The 26,439-nt window shown below is 42.0% G+C and overlaps 1 protein-coding gene across 1 annotated transcript in view; it reads right to left on the bottom strand.

The window, feature by feature from the left end:
- Positions 1–26,439, bottom strand: part of LOC140453953 (dynein axonemal heavy chain 8-like) — a 1,210,036-nt gene that overhangs the window by 261,114 nt on the left and 922,483 nt on the right. The window contains exons 57-59 of the mRNA XM_072548830.1: positions 7,156–7,290; positions 2,346–2,468; positions 738–951 (exon numbers count right to left, since the gene is read on the bottom strand). Of these exons, the coding sequence (XP_072404931.1) occupies positions 738–951; positions 2,346–2,468; positions 7,156–7,290 (472 nt within the window). The remainder of the gene's footprint in view (positions 1–737; positions 952–2,345; positions 2,469–7,155; positions 7,291–26,439) is intronic.

The raw sequence follows: 26,439 nt of genomic DNA, 5'->3' as shown, positions 1-26,439 counted from the left end.
TGGTGATTAGAACAGTATGCAAATAGTAAGGTAATTAGCAGGTATTGGAAATGGAAATGGAATGTTGGCCTTTATTCAAAGAAAATAAAATTTTAAAATAGCGAAATTTTGCTAAAACTGTACAAGGTACTAGTCAGACCACAGATGGAATACTGTTTTGGTCTCTTTACCTAAGGAAAGACATACTGACATTGGAGGCAGTATAAAGAAAGTTCACTGAGTTGAGTGTGGAAACAGATGGACTGTCTTATGCAGACAGATTGAGTAGATTGGACCTGTACAGATTGGAATTTAGAAGAATGAAAGGTGATCTATTAAAACATACAAAGTTCTTAGGGCACTTGACAGGGTAAATGTGGAATAATTGTTTCTCCTTGTGGAACGCTTTATGTTTTGTTATATGTTCAGCTACAGGTAATCTGGAGACTAGAAGGCTTGGTTTATGATCTTCCCATTCCACTTGCTTTGAGGATGCATATGCCATATCTTGACTATTTTCCTTTGAAAGATGGAGACTGATACAGGCTGTGCTATGCTTTGTTGTGAGCAGACAATGAGCACTTCTGTCATCTGATTGAACTGAAAGCAGTGGTTACTACAGGGTGCTATTTTGCAGCCTAGATTCCTTGTTCAAACATTCATTTCTCAATGGCATTAAACTGCATAGTTTATTCATGGGACAAATATGTGACAGAGTAACAATAGCATTTGTATAAAGCTGATAAATTGAAAATTACCAAAAATTTTGTCAATTGAAGCGTCAGTAGGTAATGTACAGTTAAAGACAGTGAACTGCCTCTTTAACCGTTGTGGAATATCATTGCGTCCCCCTCCTGGGTGGATCATTGCAGCCATTAGTTGCACATCAACAATTTTTGTAAAGTCTCCTGGTTTATCCAAATTGTACATTCCATGCATCTCTATCATCTGACGCACTATTTCATTAGTGATCTGAAGAACAGAAAAAAGACAAATATTGTTGTTTAAGCTTTAGATAGCCATTTTGCACTTTTTAGTATGTCAAAAAAGGTATGCTCCATTTCCTTGTACTGGATGACTCTGGGGTTGTTTACTTGCATAGTACAATATAAATTTCAAAAACTGCTTCACTGGTTATATTTGTTTAAATTTGTATGATTGCTGTTGTTTACGTTTTGCTTTCACTGAATTCCTGAGAGCTAAGTTTAAAGCTACTGACTCACAAAGCTCAGAAAAATTAAAATAGGGTATAGTGTATTATTATCCATGTCGATCACGGATCCGCTGCCATTTCTGAAAATACACCGCTGAAGGGTCATAACAATGTTTAATGATTCCTCACAATTCTTCACACCCAAGGATTGTGTTTTCTTGCAATATATAAGACAGGAAGCTTTATGTTTGCATCATTACCTTGTAACAACATAGTTCCCATCATCACACCAAGGCCATTACTTGTTATTTTGAAAGGTTACATTTGGAGCAGCCAATACAGGCACATTTATTCTGACAAAATTCTGCCTAGTCATACTATTACTGAATTCTGCCCTGTATTGATCCTTCTACAATGCTTGTTAGTAAAGTGTGCCTATGCTGAAATGTGGGACAAACACAATGTAAAATCAAAATCTGAGGAGGTATGGTATCTTTCATTTAGTTTTAAAATAGGAGCATCCATAATAGTTCATTTGAACTACAACTTCTTTAGCAATACTTGACCTTGCCCATAACATGTCCCAAATAAGTGACCTTGGCTTTGGAAAGTTTAAGTTTTGCTAAACATATCATTATGTCAAATTTATGTACTTTTAAAAATAATATATAGAGGTATTTCTCATGCATTATAGACCAGTAAATTGTTGATATAGCAACACAATATAATAGTTCATTACCAATTTGATTAGTTAAGAATTTGAAAAGTAGTTTGAGCAAACTTCATTGAGAGAGGGCTCATTTTACACTGGTGTAGATTCTTTGGAGTTACAAACCAGAGGTCTTCTAAGCTTGATTTGTTAATGGCATTTGTCAATATCCTTTTGTGTTTCCAACTCTGTCAAATAAATCTTCATTCTTTACAGTAGAATAAAAATCAATCTTTTTACGGCATTCAATTTTTTACAAGCAATGCGAAATCCTAGAGTGCCGTCAGGCTAGGCAAATCAACATCATAGAGCTTAACAATCTGCCTTGACTTAAATTCAATTATATGTAATAATATACAATAACAATATTTACAAATGCCATGTTTTTTGGACATTCAGTTGTGTTCTGGAAAGTACTCCTCTTCTGGGTAAACGTCTAAAATTTGTTAAGACCCCATCAGTGAATAATGCTATGCTGAAGTTTTAAAACTTGATGTATTTTACCTGATCTCCCCATTCATTGATAATAGGCATGTTGATATCATCAACAAATATTGTCATTTTCCGTCCACTTGGTGGCCCATATGTACTCCCCACACGTTTTTCTACATAACTTTCAACAGTTCTCTGCAAAGAAATGTACTTATTGTTATTTGTAAAATTTAATGCCAGTGTACTCCTATAGTTCTGTACTTTATGATATGAAAGAAGCTTCACTGTTTCAATGTAATTTCTATGAAATATTGTGCTGAATTAACCCTGGGGTACTCCTGTTTGGCTGATGTAAATTGAAAATGTCCCACATCTTTTTGCTGTCAGTTTTGGAAAAAAGATCATTACTTGGATCTTTTTTGTGGAACAATATCTCTTGTCTCCTTCACTAACTGTCAAACCACATAGCACCCATTATTTCAGCTCCATTTATCTGAATACAAACATGCAGCAAAAATACAAGGAACAGTAAGATATGCAATGATTACATAATCACTGCATTTCTTATAAAGCATGTCAGTCATAGTACTTTGTTTTAAAAATACTGTTCAGAGGAGCAGGAATTTCCTCCAGTTGCAAAGATTAAAGTGTGCCTGACTTCTTTACCACTGTGTCAGCTGAACCAGATTACCACAATCATTTTCGCCACGACCTAGGGACGCTTATGACATAGTGGTAGTGTCCCTACTCTGGATCAGGTGGCCCAGGTTCAAGTCCAACCTGCCCTCGAGGTGTGTAATAATATCTATGAACCAATTGTTTGAGAAACTTTAGCTACATGAGCTTTTGATTTTTTTGCTTTTCATTTCAAACACTGCTTACTAAACAAAAGTCTTAAACATGATATTTGGTTCACACCAAATTGATCTTAAATTTGGAAACTGAGACTTCAGGATGCTGACTTCTGATTATTTGTTTTGCAGAAAATCACTAGATGAAAGTGTACAATTTACTAACATTCATTCCTGACAAAATAAATTAAAGTGAAATGATGAGTGCTCCTACTGGACATACAACTGGCATCAGGACTGTGACCTGCATCGGTGGGAAGTGCACCCAACTCCAGCTCCTCAAAAACCACATTAGGGAACTGGAGCTGGAGCTGGATGAATATTGGATCATTTGGGAAATGGAGGGGGTTACTGAGAGGAGTTATAGGGAGGTAGTCATACCTCAGGTAAAAGAAGGAGCTAGATGGGTTTTGGTCAGGAGATGGAAAGGGAACTGGCAGGCAGTGCAGCCATCCCTCTGGCCATTCCCCTTAATAACAAGTGTATATCATTTTGTATACTGTTGGGGGGGAACGACTTACCAGGGGTAAGCAATAGGGAACAGGTCTCTGGCACAGAGTCTGTCCCTGTTCTCAGAGGGTAAGGGGTAACATTAGCAGAGCATTAGTCATCTGGGACTCCATAGTTAGGGGGAGAGATGGGAGGCTCTGTGGGAACGAGAGTGATTCATGGTTGGTGTGTTGCCTCCCAGGTGCCAGGGTTTGTGATGTCTCTGAACGTGTTTTCAGGATCCTTGAGTGGGAGGGTGAGCAGCCCCAAGTCGTAGTCTATATAGGCACCAACAACATAGGTAGGAAGAGAAATGGGGATTTAGGCAGAAATTCAGGAAGCTAGGATGGAAGCTTAAAGCTACAAACAGCATGGTCTTCGCTTAAACCAGAGGGGTACCGATATCTTGAGGGGGAAATTTGCTCATGCTCTTTAGGTGGGTTTAAACTAATTCAGCAGGAGGATGGGAACCTAAGTTGTAGTTTTAGTATACAGGAGGTTGAGAGTAGTAGTGAGGTCAGAAATGAGGTTTCAAGGTCGCAAGAGGGCACTGGCAAGCATGAAGTTGGTTTGAAGTGTGAAGAATGTAGTGCTGGAAAAGCACAGCAGGTCAGGCAGCATCTGAGGAGCGGGAGAATTGACATCATGGGCAAAAGCCCTTTGCCCAAAATGTTGATTCTCCTGCTCTAATCTCCAGCATCTGCAGTCCTCACTTTCACTGAGTTGGTTTGAAGTGTTTACTTCAATGCCAAGAGCATCTGGAATAAGGTAGGTGAACATGCAGCATGGGTGGCATCTGGATTTCAATGTTGTGGCCCTTTCAGAGACATCAGTAGAGCAGGGACAGGAATGATTGTTGCAGGTTCTGGGATTTCTATGTTTCAGTAAAAACAAAGAAAATGGTAAAAGGTGGGGTGGCATTGTTAGTCAAGGACAGTATTACGGTTGCGGAAAGGACATTTGAGGACTGGTCTACTGAGGTAGTAGGGGCTGAGGTTAGAAATGGAGAGGTCACCCTGTTGGGAGTTTTCTATCGGCTCCGAATAATTCCAGAGATGTAGAGGAAAAGAGAGCAAAGATGATCCTCCATAGGACCGAGAGTGACAGGGTTGTTGTTATGAGTTCTTTAACTTTCCAAATATTCATTGGGAATACTATAGCTCAAGTACTTTAAATGGGTCAGTTTTATTCCAATGTTTCCTGACACAGTTTGTAGACAGGCTAACAAGGGGTGAGGCCACATTAGATTTGGTAGTGGCTAATGAACCTGGCCAGGTATTAGATTTAGAGATAGATGAGTACTTTGGTAATAATAACCATTCTATTATGTTTACTTTAGCAATGGAAAGGGATAAGTATATACTGTAGGGAAGGAGTTATAGCTGGGGGAAAGGCAAGATTTAAGATGCATAGGATGGCGAAGGAAATTGCAGGCAATGGGCACAATTGAAATGTGGAGCTTTTTCAAGGAAAGGCTACTGCGGATCCTTGATAAATATGTATCTGTCAGGCAGGGAGGAAGTTGTTGAGCATGAGTGCAGTGGTTTACGAAGGAAGTTGAATCTCTTGTCAAGAGGAAGAAGAAAGCTTATGTTTGGATGAGGTGCGATGGCTCAGTTTAGGGTGCTTGAGAGTTACATGTTAGGCTGGAAAGACCTAAAGAGAGAGATAAGAAGAGCCAGGAGGTGTCATGAGAAGTTGTTGGTGGACAGGATCAAGGAAAACCCTAAGGCCTTCTATAGGTATATCAGGAATAAAAGAATGACTAGAGTAAGATTCAGGTCAATCAAGGATAATAGTGGGAAGTTGTGTGTGAAGTCAGAGAAGGTGCTAAATGAATGCTTTTTGTCAGTATTCACATTAGAAAAAGACAAGGTTGTCAAGGAGAATACTGAGATAGAGGCTATTAAACTAGATGAGATTGAGGTTCACAAGGAGGAGGTGTTAGCAATCCTGTACAGTTTTAAAATAGATGAGACACCTGGGCCGGATGGGATTTATCCTAGGATTCTCTGGGAAACCAGGGAGGAGATTGCCAAGCCTTTGGTTTAGATCTTTATGTTGCCATTGTCTACAGGAATAGTGCTAAAAGACTAATGTCCCCTTGTTCAAGAAGCGGGGTAGAGACAACCCTGGTAATTATAGACCAGTGAGCCTTACTTGGGTGTGGGCAAAGTGTTGGAAAGGGTTATAAGAGATAGTATTTATAATCATCTAGAAAGAATAAGTTGATTAGGGATAGTCAACATGGATTTATGAAGGGTAGGTCATCCTTCACAAACCTTACTGAGTTCTTTGAAATGACCAAACAGGTGGAAGGAGGTAAAGTGGTTGATATGGTGTATATGGATTTCAGTAAGGCGTTTGATAAGGTGCCCCATGGTCGGCTATTGCAGAAAAAATTGAGGCATGGGATTGAGGGTGATTTAGCCTTTTGGATCAGAAATTGGCTAGCTAAAAGAGGGTGGTGGTTGATGAGAAGTATTCATCCTGGAGATCAATTACTAGTGTTGTACTGCAAGGATCTGTTTTGATCCACTGTATTTGTCATTTTTATAAGTGACCTGGCATGAGGGCAAAGAAGATGGGTTAGTAAATTTTGGATGACACTAAAGTCGCTAGAGTTATGGGTAGTGACGTAGGATGTTGTAGGTTACAGAGAGACATAGATAAGCTGCAGAGGTGGGCTGAGAGGTGGCAAATGCAATTTAATGTAGAGAAGTGTGAGGTGATTCACTTTGGAAGGAGTAACAGGAATGAAGAGTACTAGGCTAATGGTAAGATTCTTGGAAGTGTAGATGAGCAGAGAGATCTCAGTGTCCCTAGATCCTTGAAAGTTGCCACCCAGGTTGACAGGGTTGTGATAAAGGTATACGATATGTTAGCTTTTATTGGTAGAAGGACTGCGTTTCGGAACCATGAGGTCATGCTGCAGCTGTACAAAACTTTGGTGCAGCTGCACTTGGAATATTGCATACAGTTCTGGTCACTGCATTATAGGAAGGATGTGGAAGCTTTGGAAAGGGTTCAGAGGAGATTTACGAGGATGTTGCCTGTATTGAGGGAAGGTCTTACAAGGAAAAGCTGAGGGACTTGAGGCTGTTTTCATTAGAGAGAAGAAGGTTGAGAGGTGACTTAATTGAGACATATAAGATAATCAGAGGGTTAGATAAGGTGGACAGGGAGAGCCTTTTTCCTCAGATGGCAATGGCTAGCACGAGAGGACATAACTTTAAATTGAGGGGTGATGGATATAGGACAGATGTCAGAGGTAGTTTCTTTACTCAGAGAGTAGTAGGGGCATGGAACACACTGCTTGCAACAGTAGTGGACTCACTGACTTAAGGGCGTTTAAATGGTCATTGGATAGGCATATGGACAAGAATGGAATAGTGTAGGTTAGATGAGCTTCAGACTGCTTTCACAGGTCAGTGCAACATCGAGGGCTGAAAGGCCTGTACTGCGCTGTAATGTTCTTATGTCCTATGTTCTAATTAGATCCATCAAGTTCTTTTTGAGCTTCTACATGTAGAACACATTACCTGGAACATGTAGGGTTCTGTAGCAGATGAGAAATTCAAACTCTTGGACAGATGCTCTTCTGGATCATATTTCTTCAGATAGCCTTTAATCATGACTGTTTTTGCTGTTCCCTGTTCTCCAGTCAGAAGTACTGCCTATCATAGTATCAAAAATATATTTGTTTGTATACAAAAGTAGGAGCAGCAGTAAACCATTCAGCTTGCTCGGTCATTCAACAAGAGTAGTGTGCTGGAAATCAAGCCCCGCTATTCCTGAAATCATCATACAAGAGTTTACAACAAAGAATAAAGAATAAAGAACATTACAGAGCAGGAACAGCCCTTCGGTCCTCCAAGCCTGCATCAATCCATATCCTCTGTCTTATTCTGCTGTCTATTTTTTAAGGATCTGTATCCCTTTGCTCCCTGTCCATTCATATATCTGTCTAGATGTATCTTAAATGACGCTATAATTCCTGCCCTAGGCTAGCAATGCATTCCAGGCACCCACCACCTTCTGCCCTAAACTTTTCCCTTCTCACTTTGAACTCATGACCCCATAGTTTATAAAGTAAACAGAATTCAGACCCATATTGACAGAAGAACAGAGCAGGGTTCTATATTTAATAAGAATTATTGTTTCTTACAAATAAATACTCTAGCTACAGGTAAACAATTATGGAACATCAGCTTTTAATGCTACTGTTAAAACTGTAAGCTATTTATAAACTCTACCCTAGACAAACATACAGGAGGAAAAAAAACTGTGGTTTGATGGTTTCTAATAAGACAGTTACAGCCCCAAGCTGTTCCATTACATGGAGCCAATCACATAGCTGTTCTGAGGCAGAAGGCCGTTGTTGTTAATAACTTGTCACAATCAGTTACCTGTTGCTAGTTAAAGCTCCATTCATACACACCCCTGATTGTCTGGAAATGGTTTGAACTTGCAGCTGTATAAACAATAGTACAATGTGTGCCAGGTAGCTTGTTCATAAAACCTGCTGCAATCCTTTGCAATCTTTGTTTTTTTAAACAATCCCTTTCCCATTTCAATCCACAATCAAAAATACAGAAAAATGAAAAGATACATTTTCACACTGATCTATTGCGTTTTGAGATCCATATTCTCATCTACCCCTGATATGAAGCACTTTATGTCATGAAGACAGTCAAAATGTAAAATACAATCTGTTTAATGCTTGAAAACTGTTTGAGTATTTTGAAAAATAAGAAATTGCTTAATGAACATTTTATATAAATGGGTATGCCTAGTCCCAGTATTTTCCCCAATTCAAAAATAGAGTGTGCCGGAGAAGCTCAGCAAATCTGGCAGCATCTGTAGATGGAAAACAGAATTAACATTTCAAGAACCAGTGACATTTGTGAGAACTGAAGGCAGCTGGGAAATGATGGAATATAGGCTAAAGATAGGATTGGAATGGGGCATGGGGTTGGAGACTACAATACATGGAGATGGCACTCAGACAGTGAGAGAAAAAAGGATATACAAAGAGATTGCTGATGATAAACTGAGAGATAATAGCTAGTAATAGTGCAAAGGAGAAGTGTAAATGTTTGAAAATGGTGTGCCTGCGCTGGTAGCAGCCCATACAAGACAGGACTGAGGGGTATAGGGGAAGAGAATGAACAACAGAATGTGTATTGAAGTTGGGTACCTTATAGCCTTCAGGACTCAATGCTGAGTTTAACAATATCTGCTGTAAGCGCATTCCATTTTTCCCTAGCTGTCTTCAGTTCTGATGAAAGGTCGTTGGACTAAGTTTGTTTTCTCTCTGCAGAGGTTGCAGATCTGCTGTGTTTTTCCAGCATTCTCTGTTTTTATTGACAGATTTATTGAGAAGTAAAGCTTTTGCTTGCCCATATTTTTGACCCAGCAGCTTGGCCAATTTTTCTCCAAGGCCCTTCATTCTAGCCACTGAATCCCTACAGTGTGGATAGAGGCCATACAGCCCATTAAGTGCACCAACCCTCTGAAATGCATCCCACATAGACTCACACTCCACCCAATCCCTGTAAGCCTACATTTACCATGGCAAATTCACCTAGCCTACAAAGTCCAGGACAATTTAGCATAGCCATTTCACCTAACTTGCACATTTTTGGACTGTGGGAGGAAATTGGAGCACTGGGAGGAAATCCAGACACAGAGAATGTGCCCTCCACAGTCACCCAAGGTACTGAGGGGTTAAAAAGGTATGTGAACAGATATTCATTATTTAAAGGGAATATTTTATATAGCTGGAGTGATAAACAGGACACTCCGAAACAGAGTTGAAGACTGTGGATTTGTTAAATCTTCACCAGAATTGCGCAATTTTTCTGGAACTTCCTTGACGAGATTTCCTAAACAGAATAGGCACTGTGTTACCTGTCTTTGTAGGAGTTATCGGGAAACAAAGAGTGCTTCATCCCATTCTTAACAAAGGGGATAGTCAGTACATCAGTGTAAAAGATAAAGCTAAAGCCTTTGCAGCAATTATCAATCAGGAGTGTCGCGTCAATAATTCATGATGTCAGTCTTCAGCCAACTCGATTCACTCTGCATTATATCAGGAAATGATTGGTGGCACTGGATACTGCAAAGACTATAGGCCCTGACAACATTTCGGCAATAGTATTGAAGCCTTTTACTAAGTAACTTACCACTCCCTTAGCCAAGCTGTTCCATTTCATACAGAACACTGGCAATGTAGAGAATTGCCTAGGCATGTCATATACACAAAAAGCAGTACAAATCCAATGCAGCCAATTATCACCCCATCAGACTAATCTCAATCATCAATAAAGTGATGAAAGGTGTCATTAACAATACTATCAAACAGCATCTGCACAGGATTAATTTGGTGGAAGCAGGTTTAATTGTGGCATTCAAGAGGCAATTGTTTTGAAGTTCAAGGCGTGTACTGTACCTTTAAGAGAGTGAATGCTGTTCTGAACTGAGAGATTATGAGAACCTGTGATATGACGAGATGGCAGTCCCAGAGTGTACTGGAAAATTGAAATCATGTAACTTTTAGCTGTGAAATGGATACCTGTTTTTTGACAACAATTCAAATTTAACCAATCAGTTTAAATTATGTCCCAGGACACTAAAACCCAGTCAAGTTTGGATTTAATGTTTTGCCAACATCGAATCAATGAGACGATCCAACATTGGGGATATAAAAATGCAGACATTTTGAAAATTGGAGACAGAGAAACTGCCATTGAGAGAGACCCAAGAAATTAGGAAACACTCTCTATCAAAGGTACTTTTTCACATGAAACATATTTGCAATAAAAAGAAAGAAAACGACCTAGGGAGATCTTCAGCCAGAAGAAGACAGACACCAAAGACAACAGTAGTTGTGTGGTTTTGACATTAAGTTGATGTAATTTGAATAAGTGTCTTATTGGAACAGCATATTGTCATAGAGTTGGAGGCAGGTAATAAGCAGTTAGGGGAAAGGGTGGCTTAGAGTTGTAAATAGTTGTTTAATGCTCACTTTTAGAGTTTAAAAAATTGATATTGTTTAGATTAGATTAGATTACTTACAGTGTGGAAACAGGCCCTTCAGCCCAACAAGTCCACACCGCCCCGCCGAAGCGTAACCCACCCATACCCCTACATCTACATCTACCCCTTACCTAACACTACAGGCAATTTAGCATGACCAATTCACCTGACCTGCACATCTTTGGACTGTGGGAGGAAACCGGAGCACCCGGAGGAAACCCACGCAGACACGGGGAGAACGTGATATTATTTTCTTTAAATAGTGAAATTTAGGAGTTCTTGGTCACTCATAGTTTAACATATTACAAGGCGAGGTGAGCTTTTCTGGGTGTTTGGTTTAATTAACGGAGGGGTTCACCATGTCATTACAGTTTGGGGTCTCGACCGAGATTTGGACAGGTTTAGACAGATCCAGTCTGCGATTTGGACAGATTTGAACAGGTTTTGGGTTTGAAAGGTTTCAGCACATTTAAACACTTGCCAACTAATGTCCTAGATCTTTAAATAAAACGTAGGTGAGACAATTTGTTTAATTTTGGTTACTTGCGGTTGGTTAAATTAAAAGTAAGAGAAATGGCTCTTAAGATTGCTAAAGGGGTTATGGGGTTTGAAGATGCTGCCCAAATTTGTCAAAAATGTTTAAAAAGCCATTGGAAGGTCATACTTTTAGAATGAGCAAATAGGTTAGAATTGAATTTAACCGGGGACAAAAGGAAAGCTAAAATTATAATGGAGTTGCTGAAAATGTGTTGCTGAAAAAGCGCAGCAGGTCAGGCAGCATCCAAGGAGCAAGAGAATCGACGTTTCGGGCATGAGCCCTTCTTCAGAGTTGGTCAAGTACTTAGATGTATCAGAGAAACAGACAAGTGCAGTAGAGTTAGAAAAACTTAAATTGCAATTGAGGCAAGCAGAGTTAGAAGACAAAGGAAGGGAAAGAAGAGGCATGAGAGAGAAAAAGAGAGAGAAAAAGGAAAAAAAGGGAGAGAAGGTTCTTAGCTGAGCAGAGAGAGAGAAAGTGAGAGAGAATTTGAACTTTAAAAGTTGTGAAATAGTCAGAAAAGTCAAGTTAACAGGATGGAGATGAAGAGAGAAGGTAGTGATGCAAATAAATGTTAAAATATTGCCACATGTTGACGAGCAAGATGTCAAAGCTTTCTTTAGTTCTTTGAAAAATTGGCTAGGCAGATGGAGTGGCCAGAGAACTTGTAGGTAATGCTAGTTCAGACTAAGCTGGAAGGCAGAGCTGGTGATGTAGTTGCAGTGCTGTCAGATGAGGGGTCAAGAGATTATGCAGGTGTCAAACAGGCCATTTTGAATGCCAATGAGTTGGTACCAGAAGTATTTAGACAGCGGCTCAGAAACATAAAGAAGGAACAAAGTCAGTCTTATGCTAAGTTCAAAAGAATTAAGCATGGTAATTTTGATAGATGGGTGTGGACCTTCAAAAAAAGATCAGACCTATGACCCTAAGAGAGATTATTCTGCTGGAGGAGTTTAAAAACTCACTTCCAGAGATGATAGGAATTCATGTGGCTGAACAGAAAGTTTAAGAAGTGAGAAGAACGGCAGGGATGGCAGATGAATATGCATTGGTGCAGGTGAAACCTAGCTTCAGGCAAGGATTTCATCCTGTGAGAGATAGAAATTGGGAGAAGGGGAGATCTTACACTACAGAACAAAAATTAGAAAAGGTGAAAAAAGAAGCCCAAGAGGATGGAAAGGAGGTGAAAGGCCTCAAGTGTTTTCACTGTAATGGAGTGGGGCACAGAAAATTACAGTGCTGGTGGTTTAAGAGAGGCACTAGGAAAAAGTGTTTTCACTGCCAGAAGGTGGGACACGTAAAGTCACAGTGCTGGTCATTTAAGAAAGGCATTGTGGGAAAATATGTGGTACAGGAGGCCAAGCCAGTGGCATTAGTAATAAAGGAAACACCAAGAAAAATCGAGAAGCTGCAGGAATGTGCACAGCCTAGGCAGGGGGTGGGTAATGAGTTAGTGCCTGAAATCTATAAAGACTTTACCTCTGTGGGTAAAGTTTACTCAGGAAGAGCAGGGGGACAAGGGAAAGAAGTTATATTTTTGAGAAATATGGGGTCTAATCAATCTCTAATAGCAAGAGATGAACATATTTGCACTCTTTCTGATGTTACCCAAGAGAGTAGTAATTTGTGGAACAGATGGACAGAACTTTAGCATTCCCCTATGTAAGATCAGGTTGGAAAGCCAACTCAAGCCTGAGGAGTGATTGACAGATTGTCAGTTCCAGGAATACCATTTGTTCTTGGCAACAATTTAGCAGGATCTAAGGTGGGAGTGACACCCCTTGTGGAGAAGCCAAAGGAAGGTCAGGGAACTGAGGAGTTAAAAGAAAAATACCCTGGGATTTTTCCAGACTGTGTAGTAACAAGATACCTCTATCATAAGTCACAGCAAGAAGCAGACACTAAACAGAAAGACAAATGAGTTGAGGTTCAGTTAGCTTACACCCTGTTTGATGTAATGGTGCAAGAAAAATCTGAACAGGCAGAGGGTCAGGCAGAAGTGTTCAGTCCTAATGCACTTACAACAAAAAGACAAGGCAATAAAATATATAAATACTGATGCATACTCAGAAAAGGAATCAAAATGAATCCCCGACGGTTATTATCTTAAAGATAGAATCCTAAGATGAAAATGTCAGGTTAGTACAGAGGAGAAATGGGGGGATGTGCACCAGATTGTGTTGTTGGTGGCATACAGACAGTAAGTTATGGGTAGTACATGAATTACCAGTAGGGGGTCATCCTGATGTGAGGAAGACTCAGGCTGAGGTATAAAAACACTTCTCTTGGCCCGGACTGCACAAGGATGTAGTTAAATTTTGCCATACATGTCATATATGCCAAATGGTACGGAAGCCACAGGCAGTAATAAAACCAGCACCTTTGTTGCCAATTCCTGCACTCAAAACCTTTTACACTGATTTGGGTTGATTGTGTAGGTCCACTCCCTAAAACTAAAAGTGGGAACTAGTACTTGCTAACCATAATGGGTATGTCTACCAGATTCCTAGAGGCAATTCCATTACGAAGTATTAAGGCAAAAAGGGTGGTGGAGGAGTTAGTAGCTTTCTTTAAGTGGTATGGGCTACCCAGAGAAATTCAGTCAGACCAAGGGTCTACTTTTACTGCTAGGCTGCTTAAGGAAGTCTTGGATAGCTTAGGCATACAGCACTATAAATCAGGTACAGACCATCCTGAATCCCAGGGAGCAGGCGTCAGACTCTGAAGATCATGTTAAGAGCAGACTGAGAGGATTACCTGAATTATTCACATTGTTTGACATTAGCGATGCCCCAAATGAATCTACTCAGTATACTCCCTTTGAGTTGGACATGAAGTGACATGGCCTTTGAAATGAATTAAAGAAAAACTGACAGGACCAAAGTCAGAGATCTAACATTTGTATTATGTATCTGAGGTGATGGAGGGATTAAATTGGGTAAGTGAGTTAGCTAAACAGCACCTGAAGAGGACACAGCATAAAATGAAGCAGGTGACAGATAAAAACTCTAAAATTCAGACATTTTCCCATGGGGATGAAGTATTAGTATTGTTACCAGTGGCAGGAGATCCATTCAAAGCTATGTTTAGTGGTCCCTATCAAACTGAGAAAAAGTTGAGTCAGGTAAACTGTTTGGTAAAGATGCCAGATAGAAAGAAAGCTATATCAGGTGTGTCATATGAATATGTTAAAGCGTTACTATAATAGAGACAGGGAACTGGAGAAACAGGTGTTAGTTACTGGCCTGCAGAGTGAGGAATCAAATCCAGATATCATGGAGTTTGATGTGCCTCAAAATACCTTAAATAATGAGTTAAAAATCACACAACACCAGGTACTCGTCCAACAGGTTTAATTGGAAGCACACTAGCTTTTGGAGCATTAAACCTGTTGGACTATAACCTGGTGTTGTGTGGTTTTTAACTTTGTATACCCCAGTCCAACACCGGCATCTCTGAATCATTAAATAATGAGGATGTCCTTGAAGAGTAGGATAGGTTAGTGAACTATCTGTCTCAGGAGGAAAGATCCCAGTTGAAAGGTTTGTTGCAGCAGTATGAGGACATATGCAGACATAAGATGGGGAGGAAGAATACTATTGTGCATCATGTGGAAGTAGGGAATGTGTTCTGATAAAACAACACCGCTATAGACATAATCCTTTCAAAGCCACACAGGTCTAGAAAGAAGTGGACACAATGCTCAATTAAGATATCATTGAACCGAATCAGAGTGAGTGGAGTTTGCTGATTGTGTTAGTTCCAAAACCTGATGAGACTCAACGATTTTGTGTGGACTATTGGAAGGCCAACGCCGTAACAAAATTGGACTCATACCCAATACCAAGACTGGAGGGCTAAATAGAGAAAGTTGGGCAAACCACTAACATCATGAAGTTGGACTTACTGCAGGGTTATGGGTAGGCACCATTATCAGAGAAAGTGAAAGAAGTTTCTGCATTTGTAACCCCAAATAGGTTATATCAATTCAATGTGATGCTCTTTGGAATGAAGAACGTACCAGCCACATTTGAAAGACTCATGAACAGGGTTGTGCTGGATTAACAAATTGTGTAGTTTATCTGGATGATGGGGTGATTTTTAGTGAATCATGGAAAGGTCATATGGTACAGTTGGCAGAGCTCTTTGAATGATTACGAGAAACTGGCAATAAACTTAAATAAAATGGAATTCGCAAAAGGCAGAGGTGACGTTCTTGGGACATAACATCGGTCATGGAAAGTTGACCTCAAGGAACGCCAAGGCAAAGACCATTGAGAAATTTCCATGACTAACTTCAAAGAAAGAGTTGCTTCGAATTTTGGGACTAAGCAGATTCTACCAAATGTTTGTTCCAAACTTCAGCAGTGAGACGACACTACTAACGGCTTTATGAAAGAAGAACACAAAATTTCAGTGGACAGCACAATTCTAGGAAGCATTTGAGAATTTAAAACCTGTATTAACCGCCAGTTTTAGCTACACCAAATTTTTTGAAACCCTTCAAAAATGCAATTGATGTTAGTGATATAGGAGTTGGAACTGTACTGCGACCAGAAGATGTTAATGGAATTGAATGTTCAAATGGCTGCTTTTCAAAGAAACTCAACACTCACCAGAGAAAATCCACTACTATTGAAAAAGAATTATTGAGTTTGGTACTGGTCTTATAACATTTTAAAGTTTATGCGATGAACTATGTGTCAGAGACAGTTGTGTGCACTGGCCACAATCCGTTTACGTTCATAGAAAAATTTCATTGGAGTCTGATGTTACAGACTTTTAATTTACAAATTGTACATATTGCGGGTTGTAAAAATATGATAGCAGATGTGTTATCGTGGATTTAAAGGAAAAAGTATAGATAAGATTGAACAGATTCCAATGCAGAACTTAATATAAATTTAGATTAATAACCTATGTATTTCATTGTACTCAATACTCTGACCAATAAAAGAAAGCATATCAAACACCTTATTCACTATCCTATCTACCTGCGACTCTAATTTCAAGGAACGATGAACCTGCACTCCAAGGTCAGGAACACTCCCTAGGAACTTACTATTAAGTGTGTAAGTCCTGCTAAGATTTGCTTTTCTAAAATGCAGCACCTCACATTTATCTAAATTAATCTCCATCGGCCACCTCTTAGCCTATTAGCCCATCTGATCAAAATCCCATTGTACTCTGGGGTATCCTTCTTCGCTGTCCACTACACCTCCAATTTTGGTGTCATCTGCAAACTTACTAACCATATCTCATATGTTCACATCAAAATCATTTATATAAATGATGAAAAGTAGTGGACTTAACACCGACCCTTGTGGCACTCCACTGGTCACAGGGCTCCAGTCTGAAAAACAACCCTCCTCCACCACCACGCTCTGTCTTCTACCTTTAAGCCAGTTCTGTATCCAAATGGCTAGTTCTCCCTGTATTCCATGAGACCTAACCTTGCTAACCAGTCTCCCATGGGGAACTTTTTCAAACGCCTTACTGAAGTCCATATAGATCATATCTACCGCTCTTCACTCATCAATCCTCTTTGTTACTTCTTCAAAAAACTCCATCTAGTTCGACATGATTTCTCACACACAAAGCCATGCTGACTATCACTAATCAATCCTTGCCTTTCCAAATATATGTAAATCCTGTCCCTTATGAGTCCCTCCAACAACTTGTCCACCACCAACATCAGGCACATAGTTTCCTGGCTTTTCCTTACCACCTTCCTCAAATAATGGTACCACGTTAGCCAACCTCCACACTTCCGGTACCTCACCTGTGACTATTGATGATATAAATATCTCAGCAATGGGCCCAGTGATCAGTTACTAGAGTTCTAGGGTACACCTGATCAGGTCCGGAGGATTTATCCACTTTTATGCATGTCAAGACATCCAGCAACACCCCTTCTGCGAAATGCACATTTTTCAAGATTTTTCTATTTCCCCACATTTTGTTGGAGGCAGCTAATAAGCAGTTAAGAGAAAGGGGGACTTAGAGTTGTGAATAGTTGTTGTTTAATGTTCACTTTAATATTATTTTCTTTCAATAGTAGTATTTGGGAATTCTCTGTCACTCATACAGATTACAAGGTGAGATGAGCTTTTCTGGGTGTTTGGTTTAATTAACAGAGGGTTTCACCACCGTGTCATAACATAATGGATGATTATTCGGAAAGAAATATGAGCAAGTGAGAAAGCAGGAGACAGGCAGTAGGTAATAATGCTCATTTGAAGAGCCAGTGCGGATGCTGGAAATCAGAAACAAGATCACCGTGGGTGGCACTGTGGCACAGTGGTTAGCACTGCTGCCTCACAGCACCAGAGACCCGGGTTCAATTCCCGCCTCAGGCGACTCTCTGTGTGGAGTTTGCACATTCTCCCTGTGTCTGCGTGGGTTTCCTCCAGGTGCTCCGGTTTCCTCCCACAGTCAAAAATGTGCAGGTCAGGTGAATTGGCCATGCTAAATTGACGTACTGTTATGTAAGGGGTAGATGTAGATGTAGGGGTATGGGTGGGTTGCGCTTCGGCTGGGCGGTGTGGACTTGTTGGGCCGAAGGGCCTGTTTCCACACTGTAAGTAATCTAATCAGAAATTGTGGGAAGATCTCGGCAGATCTGGCAGCATTAATGGACAGAAAGCAAAGCTAACATTTTGGGTCCAGTGACCCTTCATCAGAACTGTTTATAGCTAGGAATTGGTAATGATATATGCTGAAGATTGGAAGAACGAATAAACGATAGGTGGAGATGGAGCCCAGAGAAAGAGAGGGAGAAAAACAGTTGGATTGACAAAGGAATGGGTAAAAGTCAGCCTGGGAGAATCAATTGCTGCAAAAGTGGATCATTAGTAGCTATTAATAGGTTTTTTTTGTAGTCACCCATGTGATGAGAAGGTCTGACGTGTGAGTATTGGGGTAAGGACATGGGAGAAGGTGTTCAGGCCCGAAAATTATTGAACTCGATATTAAGTCCAGATGGTTGCAAGGTTCTCAAATGAGGTCATCATCAGCCACTAATGGTCCCCATTACTTGTTTCACTTAGAGTCATAGAGTCACAGAGATGTACAACACGGAAACAGACCCTTCGGTCCATCCCGTCCATGCCGACCAGATATCCCAACCCAATCTAGTCCCTCCTGCCAGCACCTGGCCCATATCCCTCCAAACCCTTCCTATTCATATACCCATCCAACTGCCTCTTAAATGTTGCAATTGTACCAGCCTCCACCACATCCTCTGGCAGCTCATTCCATACATGTACCACCCTCTGTGTCAAAGTGTTGCCCCTAAGCTCTCTTTTATATCTTTCCCCTCTCACCCTAAACCTATGCACTCTAGTTCTGGACTCCCCGATCCCTGGGAAAAGACTTTGCCTATTTATCCTATCCATGCCCCTCATAATTTTGTAAACCTCTATAAGGTCACCCCTCAGCCTCCGATACTCCAGGGAAAACAGCCCCAGCCTGTTCAGCCTCTCCCTATTGCTCAGATCCTCCAACCCTGGCAACATCCATGTAAATCTTTTCTGAACCCTTTCAAGTTTCACAGCATCTTTCCGATAGGAAGGAGATCAGAATTGCATGCAATATTCCAACAGTGGCCTAACCAATGTCCTGTACAGTCGCAACATGACCTCCCAACTCCTGTACTCAATACTCTGACCAATAAAGGAAAGCATACCAAACACCACCTTCACTATCCTATCTACCTGTGACTCCACTTTCAAGGAGCTATGAACCTGCACTCCAAGGTCCCTTTGTTCAGCAACACTCCCTAGAACCTTATTCATTGTATAAGTCCTGCTAAGATTTGCTTTCCCAAAATTCACACCTTGCATTTATTTGAATTAAACTCCATCTGCCACTTTTCAGCCCATTGGCCCATCTGGTCAAGATCCTGTTGTAATCTTAGGTAATCATCTTCGCTGTCCACCTCCAATTTTGGTGTCATCTGCAAACTTACTAACTTGTACCTCTTATGCTCACATCCAAATCATTTATGAAAATGACAACAAGTAGAGGACCCAGCACCAATCCTTGTGGCACTCCACTGGTCACAGGCCTCCAGTCTAAAAAACAACCCTCCACCACCACCCTCTGTCTTCTTCCTTTGAGCCAATTCTGTATCCAAATGGCTTGTTCTCCCTTTATTCCATGAGATCTAACATTGCTAATCAGTCTCCCATGGGGAACCTTGTCAAACACCTTACTGAAGTCCATATAGATCACATCTACTGCTCTGCCCTCATCAATCTTCTTTGTTACTCCTTCAAAAAACTCAATCAAGTTTGAGAGACATGATTTCCTACGCACAAAGCCATGTTGACTGTCCCGAATCAGTCCTTGCCTTTCCAAATACATGTACATCCTGTTCCTCAGGATTCTCTCCAACAACTTGCCCACCACTGAGGTCAGGCTCACTGGTCTATAGTTCCCTGGCTTGTCTTTACCGCCCTTCTTAAACAGTGGCACCACATTTGCCAACCTCCAGTCTTTGGCACCTCACCTGTGACTATCAATGATACAAATATCTCAGCAGGAGGCCCAGCAATCACTTCTCTAGCTTTGCACAGAGTTCTCGGGTACACCCCCCTGATCAGGTGCTGGGGATTTATCCACTTTTAACCGTTTCAAGACATCCAGCACTTCCTCCTCTGTAATCTGGACATTTTGCAAGATGTCACCATCTATTTCCCTACAGTCTATATCCTCCATATCCTTTTCCACAGTAAAAACTGATGCAAAATATTCACTTAGTATCTCCCCCATATTTCTATGGCTCCACACAAAGGCCGCCTTGCTGATCTTTGAGGGGCCCTATTCTCTCCCTAGTTACCCTCTTGTCCTAAATATATTTGTAAAAACCCTTTGGATTCTCCTTAATTCTATGTGCCAAAGCTATCTCATGTCCCCGTTTTGCCCTCCTGATTTCCCTCTTAAGTATACTCCTACTTCCTTTACACTCTTCTAAGGATTCATTCAATCTATCCTGTCTATACCTGACATATGCTTCCCTCTTTTTCTTAACCAAACCCTCAATTTCTTTGGTCATCCAGCATTCCCTATACCTACCAGCCTTCCCTTTCACCCTGACAGGAATATACTTTCTCTGGATTCTTGTTATTTAAATTCTGAAGGCTTCCCATTTTCCAGCCATCCCTTTACCTGCAAACATCTGCCTCCAATTAGCTTTCAAAAGTTCTTGCCTAATACTGTCAAAATTGGCCTTTCTCCAATTTAGGAAAAAGTGAGGACTGCAGATGCTGGAGATCAGAGCTGAAAATGTGTTGCTGGAAAAGCGCATCAGTTCAGGCAGCATTCAAGGAGCAGGAGAATCGACGTTTCGGGCATAAGCCCGAAGAAGGGCTCATGCCTGAAACGTCAATTCTCCCACTTTCTCCAATGTAGAACTTCAACTTTTAGATCTGGTCTATCCTTTTCCATCACTATTTTAAAACGGTAGAATTATGGTCGCTGACCCCAAAGTGCTCCCCCACTGATACCTCAGTCACTTGCCCTGCCTTATTTCCCAAGAGTAGGTCAAGTTTTGAACCTTCTCTAGTAGGTACATCCACATACTGAATCAGAAAATTGTTCTTGTACACACTTAAGAAATTCCTCTCCATCTAAACCTTTAACACTATGGCAGTCCCAGTCGATGTTTGGAAAGTTAAAGTCCCCTACCATAACCACCCTATTATTCTTACAGATGGCTGAGATCACCTTACAAGTTTGTTTCTCAATTTCCCTCTGACTATTGGGGGGTCTATAATACAATCCCAATAAGGTGATTATCCCCTTCTTATTTCTCAGGTCCACCCAAATAACTTCCCTGGATGTATTTCCTGGAATATCCTCCCTCAGCACAGCTGTAATGCTGTCCCTTATCAAAAATGCCACTCCCCTCCTCTCTTGCCTCCCTTTCTATTCTTCCTGTAGCATTTGTATCCTGGAACATTAAGCTGCCAGTCCTGCCCATCCCTGAGCCATGTTTCCGTAATTGCTATGATATCCCAGTCCCATGTTCCTAACCATGCCCTGAGTTCATCTGCCTTCCCTGTTAGGCCACTTGCATTGAAATAAATGCAGTTTAATTTATTAGTCCTACCTTGTCCCTGCCTGCCCTGGCTGTTTGCTGAAAATGTGTTGTTGAAGAAGGGCTCATGCCCGAAACGTCGATTCTCCTGTTCCTTGGATGCTGCCTGACCTGCTGCGCTTTTCCAGCAACACATTTTCTGCTCTGATCTCCAGCATCTGCAGTCCCCACTTTCTCCTCGAAGATTTTTGCCCTGACTGTTTGACTCACTTCTGTTCTCAGCTGTACCTGTCTTAGATTGATCTCTTTCCTCACTATCTCCCTGGGTCCCACCTCCCCCCATCCCCACCTTACTAGTTTAAATCCTCCCGAGCAGTTCTAGCAAATTTCCCTGCCAGTATATTAGTCCCCTTCCAATTTAGGTGTAATCTGTCATTCTTGTACAGGTCACTTCTACCCCAAAAGAGATTCCAATGATCCAAAAAAGTGAATCCTTCTCCCATACTCCAGCTCCTCTGCCATGCATTCATCTGCTCTATCCTCCTATTCCTGCCCTCACTAGCTCGTAACACTGGGAGTAATCCAGATATTACTACCCTTGAGGACCTCCTTTTTAAATTTCTGCCTAACTCTCTGTAATCTCCCTTCAGAGTCTCAACCTTTTCCCTTCCAATGTCGTTGGTTCCAATGTGGAATGACCTCCTGCTGGCCCTCTCCCCCATGAGAACATTCTGCACCCTCTCTGAGACATCCTCGATTCTGGCACCAGGGAAACAACACACCATTCTGCTTTTTCTCTGCTGGCCACAGAAATGTCTGTTTGTACCTCTGACTACAGAATTCCCTCAAACAATTGATCTCTTGGAACCCGACTTACCCCTTGTTGCATTACAGCCAGTCTCAACAACAGAAACTTGGCTGTTCATGCTACGTTCCCCTGAGAATCCATCACCCCCTACATTTTCCAAAACAGCATACCTGTTTGAAATGGGTATATCCACAAAAGAGTCCTGCCCTAGATGCCAACCTATCTCACCCTTCCGGGAGTTAACCCATCTATATGACTGTATCTGAGACTTTCCCCCCTTCCTATAACTGCCATCCATCACATACTGTTGCTGTTGCAAATTCCTCATTGCTTCTATCTGTCTCTCCAACCGATCCACTCAATTTAATAAGATTTGCATCCAACAGCATTTATGGCAGGTATAATCCGCAGTAACCCTTAAACTCTCTTTAAACTCCCACATCTGACAAGAAGTACATATCACTGCAAAGGCCATTTTTGCTGTTTCACAATCTATAAACCCAGGAAATAACACCGTCTTATTCCTCTACAAACACTGCCCCAGGTTAAATTAATAGCTATGGCTTATATTTTAAGTTTAATCAAGAGACTTATGTCCAAAAACATATAATCAAGAAAGAATTCACTACACTCACTATGCAGCCCTTCTCTTGGACAGACTTAAAACAACAATTAACTTATCTGATTCTGTGCTGTGAACTTCGCCCAACAGTTCCTCCAAGATTAGTTGTGAATTTCACTGTTGTTAATTTTCCCAGATGCACTCCGGTGTCCAGTGATACACGAATTCAAACAGCAAAGGTGGAAACTATACAGGTTCTCTCTCTCTCTCTTGTCTGCACTAATCCATAGTCTTGAATTTTATGACACTTTAAATGCTATTCAAGTACTTTTGCAAGATTGTGAGGTTTCTTGCCTCAACTGCCCTCCCAAGCAGTACATTCCAGACTCCCAATATCCTATGAGTGAAGAGGTTTTTCCTCAAATCTCCTCAACATCTCCTGCCTTTCACTTTAAAATGATGCCTCTTTGTTATTGACCTTTTGACTCAGAGGAACAGCTGCTTCTGTTCACCTGTCCACACCCATTATAATTTCATATAGCATTATAATATCCCTCCCAACCTTCACCAGTCCAAAAAAAAACAAACCCAAGTTTATCCAGACTCTTTTTGTTGCTGAAATGCTCCATTCCAGGCAACATCCTAGTGAATATCTTCTGCATCCCCACCAGGACAGACTCATTCTTCCTACAGGGTGCTGACCAGAACTGTACACATTACTGCAGCTGTGGCATCACTACACTTCTGTACAGCTCCAGTGTAAACTTCTGCTCTTATAATCTATGTCATGACAGATAAAGAAAAAAGTTGAGAAAAATTAAATACATTTCCAGTCAAAAAGTGTGGTCCTGGAAAAACACAGCTAATTAGGCAGCATCTGAGGAGCAGATGAATCAACGTTTTGAGCATAAGGAGAGGTCCAAAGGGGCTGAGAGATAAATGGGAGGGGGCTGGGGCTGGGGGGAAGGTAGCTGGGAACACAATAAGTAGATGAAGGTAGGGGATGATGGTGATAGGTTAGAGAGGAGGGTGGAGTGGATAGGTGGGAAGGAAGATGGTCAGGTAGAACAGTTCAAAAGGGAGGTGCTGAGTTGGAAAGTTGGATATGGGATAAGGTCGGGGCAGGGGAGATGAGGAAACTGGTGAAATCCATATTGATCTCATATGTTGGAGGGTCCCAAGGCAGAAGATGAGGTGCTCTTCCTCCAGATGTCAGGTGGCTAGAGTTTGGCAGTGGAAGAGGCCAAGGACTTGGTTCGGGTGTCCTAGAGATGTTCTCTGAAACATTCCGCAAATTGCCGTCCTGTCCCCCCAATGTAGAGGAGACGACATCAAGAGCAACGGACGGAGTAGATGACGTGTGTGGAAATACAGATAAATCTCTGTCTGATGTGAAAGGAACCTTTGGGGCCATGGACAGAGGTGAGGAGGAGGGTGTGGGCACAGGTTTTGCACTTCTTGCAGTGGCAAAGGAAGGTGCCAGAAGTGGAGCATGGACCCAACAAGAGAGTTGCAGAAGGAATAGTCTCTGCCAAATGCAGATAGAGTTGGGGAGGGAAATTTATCCCTGGTGGTGGGGTCTTTTGGTAAGTGACTGAAATGGCGGAGGCTGATGCATTGTATCCGGAGATTGGTGGGGTGGAAGGTGAGGACCAGGGGAGTTCTATCTTTCTGTTATTGGAGGGGTGGAGTTCAAGGGCGGAGGTGCAGGAAGTGGAGGAGATGCTTTGGAGAGCATCTTTGACCACGTGGGAAGGGAAATTGCAGTTCCTGAAGAAGGAGGCCATCTGGCATGTTCTATGTTGGAATTGGGAATAATGGATGGTGTTTTTCAGTTAGGGGGGTGGTGGGGTCGTAGGAGGGAAAGGAGGTGCAGTCCAGGTAGCTGTGGGAGTCGATGGGTTTGAAGAAAATGTCCGTTTTGGGTTGGATGGTCCGAGTTCACCTGCACTCTCTCCCTCCCCTTCCTGGACCCTTATCTCCATCTACAGTGACCGACTCAATGTTGCCATATACTTCCAACCCAGCGATTCCCACAGCTACCTGGATTATGCTTCCTTGCACCCTGCCTCCTGCAAAAACGCTATCCCTTAGTCCTAATTCCTCTGCCTCTGCGGCACCTGCTCCCATGAGGACCAATTCTAACATAGAACATCCCAGGTGGCCTCCTTCTTCAGGTACTGCAATTTCCCCTCCCAATGCCCTCCAATTCATCTCCACCACTTCTTGCATCTCCTTCATTGAACCCACTCCTCCAATCGCAACAAGGACAGAACCCTCTGGTCCTCACCTTCCACCTCACCAACCTCTGGATACAACACATCATCCTCTGTCATTTCAGCCACCAACAAACAGACCCCACCACCAGCGATATATTTCCCTCCCCACTCTTATATGCATTCCACAGAGACCATTTCCTCTGTGACTCCTTTGTTTGGTCCATGCACCCTCCACTCCCAGCACCTCCCCTGCCACTGCAGGAAGTGCAAAACCTGCGCCACACCGGCCCCCTCACCTCTGTCCAAGGCTCCAAAGAATCTTTCCACATCCAACAGAAATTTACCTGTACTTCCACACACGTCATTTACTGTGTCTGTTGCTCTCGGTGTGGTCTCCTCTGCAACGGGTGGGACAGGTCGCCAATTTGCAGAACGTTTCGGAAAACATCTCTGGGACACATGCACTAAACGTGAAGAAGGCTAATAGCATGCTGGCCTTCATAACAAGAGGGATTGAGTATAGAAGCAAAGAGGTGCTTCTGCAGCTGTACAGGGCCCTGGTGAGACCACACCTGGAGTACTGTGTGCAGTTCTGGTCTCCAAATTTGAGGAAAGACATTCTGGCTATTGAGGGAGTGCAGCGTAGGTTCACGAGGTCAATTCCTGGAATGGCAGGATTGCCTTACACGGAAAGACTGAAGCGACTGGGCTTGTATACCCTTGAGTTTAGAAGACTGAGAGGGGATCTGATTGAAATGTATAGGCTTATGAAAGGACTGGACACTCTGGCAGGAGGGAACATATTTCCGTTGATGGGGGAGTGCCGAACCAGAGGACACAACTTAAAAATACAGGGTAGACCATTTAGGACAGAGATGAGGAGAAACTACTTCACCCAGAGAGTGGTGGCTGTGTGGAATGCTCTGCCCCAGAGGGCAGTGGAGGCTCAGTCTCTGGATTCTTTTAAGAAAGAATTGGATAGAGCTCTTAAAGATAGTGGAGTCAAGGGGTATGGAGATAAGGCTGGAACAGGATACTAATTAGGAATGATCAGCCATGATCATATTGAATGGCGGTGCAGGCTTGAAGGGCAGAATGGCCTACTCCTGCATCTATTGTCTATTGTCTATAAACAACCCCACCACCCTGTAGCAAACACTATAACTCCCCCCTCCCACTCCACCAAGTACATGCAAGTCCTGGGTCTCCTCCACTGCCGAACTCTAGCCACCCAATGCCAGGAGGAAGAATGCTGCAATTTTTTGCCTTGATACCGTCCATTCACATGGGATAATTGTCAATTTTACCAGTTTCCTCATCTTCCCTGCCCCCACTTATCACAGATCCAACCTTCCAACTTAGCACTGCCCTCTTGAACTGTCCTACCTGTCCATCTCCCTTCCGATCCACTCCACCCTCCACCCTCCTCTCACCCCCCCCACCATCATCTACATATCACATTCCTAGCTACCTGCCACCCCCCAGCATCAACCCCCTTCCATTTATCTCCCAGCCCTCTTGGGCCAACCCCATTCCTGATGAACAGTTTATGCTTGAAACGTCAACTCTCCTCCTCCTCAGATGCTGTCTGATTGCCTGCGCTTTTCCAGAAC

Source organism: Chiloscyllium punctatum, chromosome 3 (genome assembly GCF_047496795.1).
Source record: "Chiloscyllium punctatum isolate Juve2018m chromosome 3, sChiPun1.3, whole genome shotgun sequence".
Lineage (NCBI taxonomy): Eukaryota > Metazoa > Chordata > Chondrichthyes > Orectolobiformes > Hemiscylliidae > Chiloscyllium > Chiloscyllium punctatum.
Note: the sequence above shows the minus strand (reverse complement) of the source record. Positions and strands in the feature narration are given on the sequence as shown.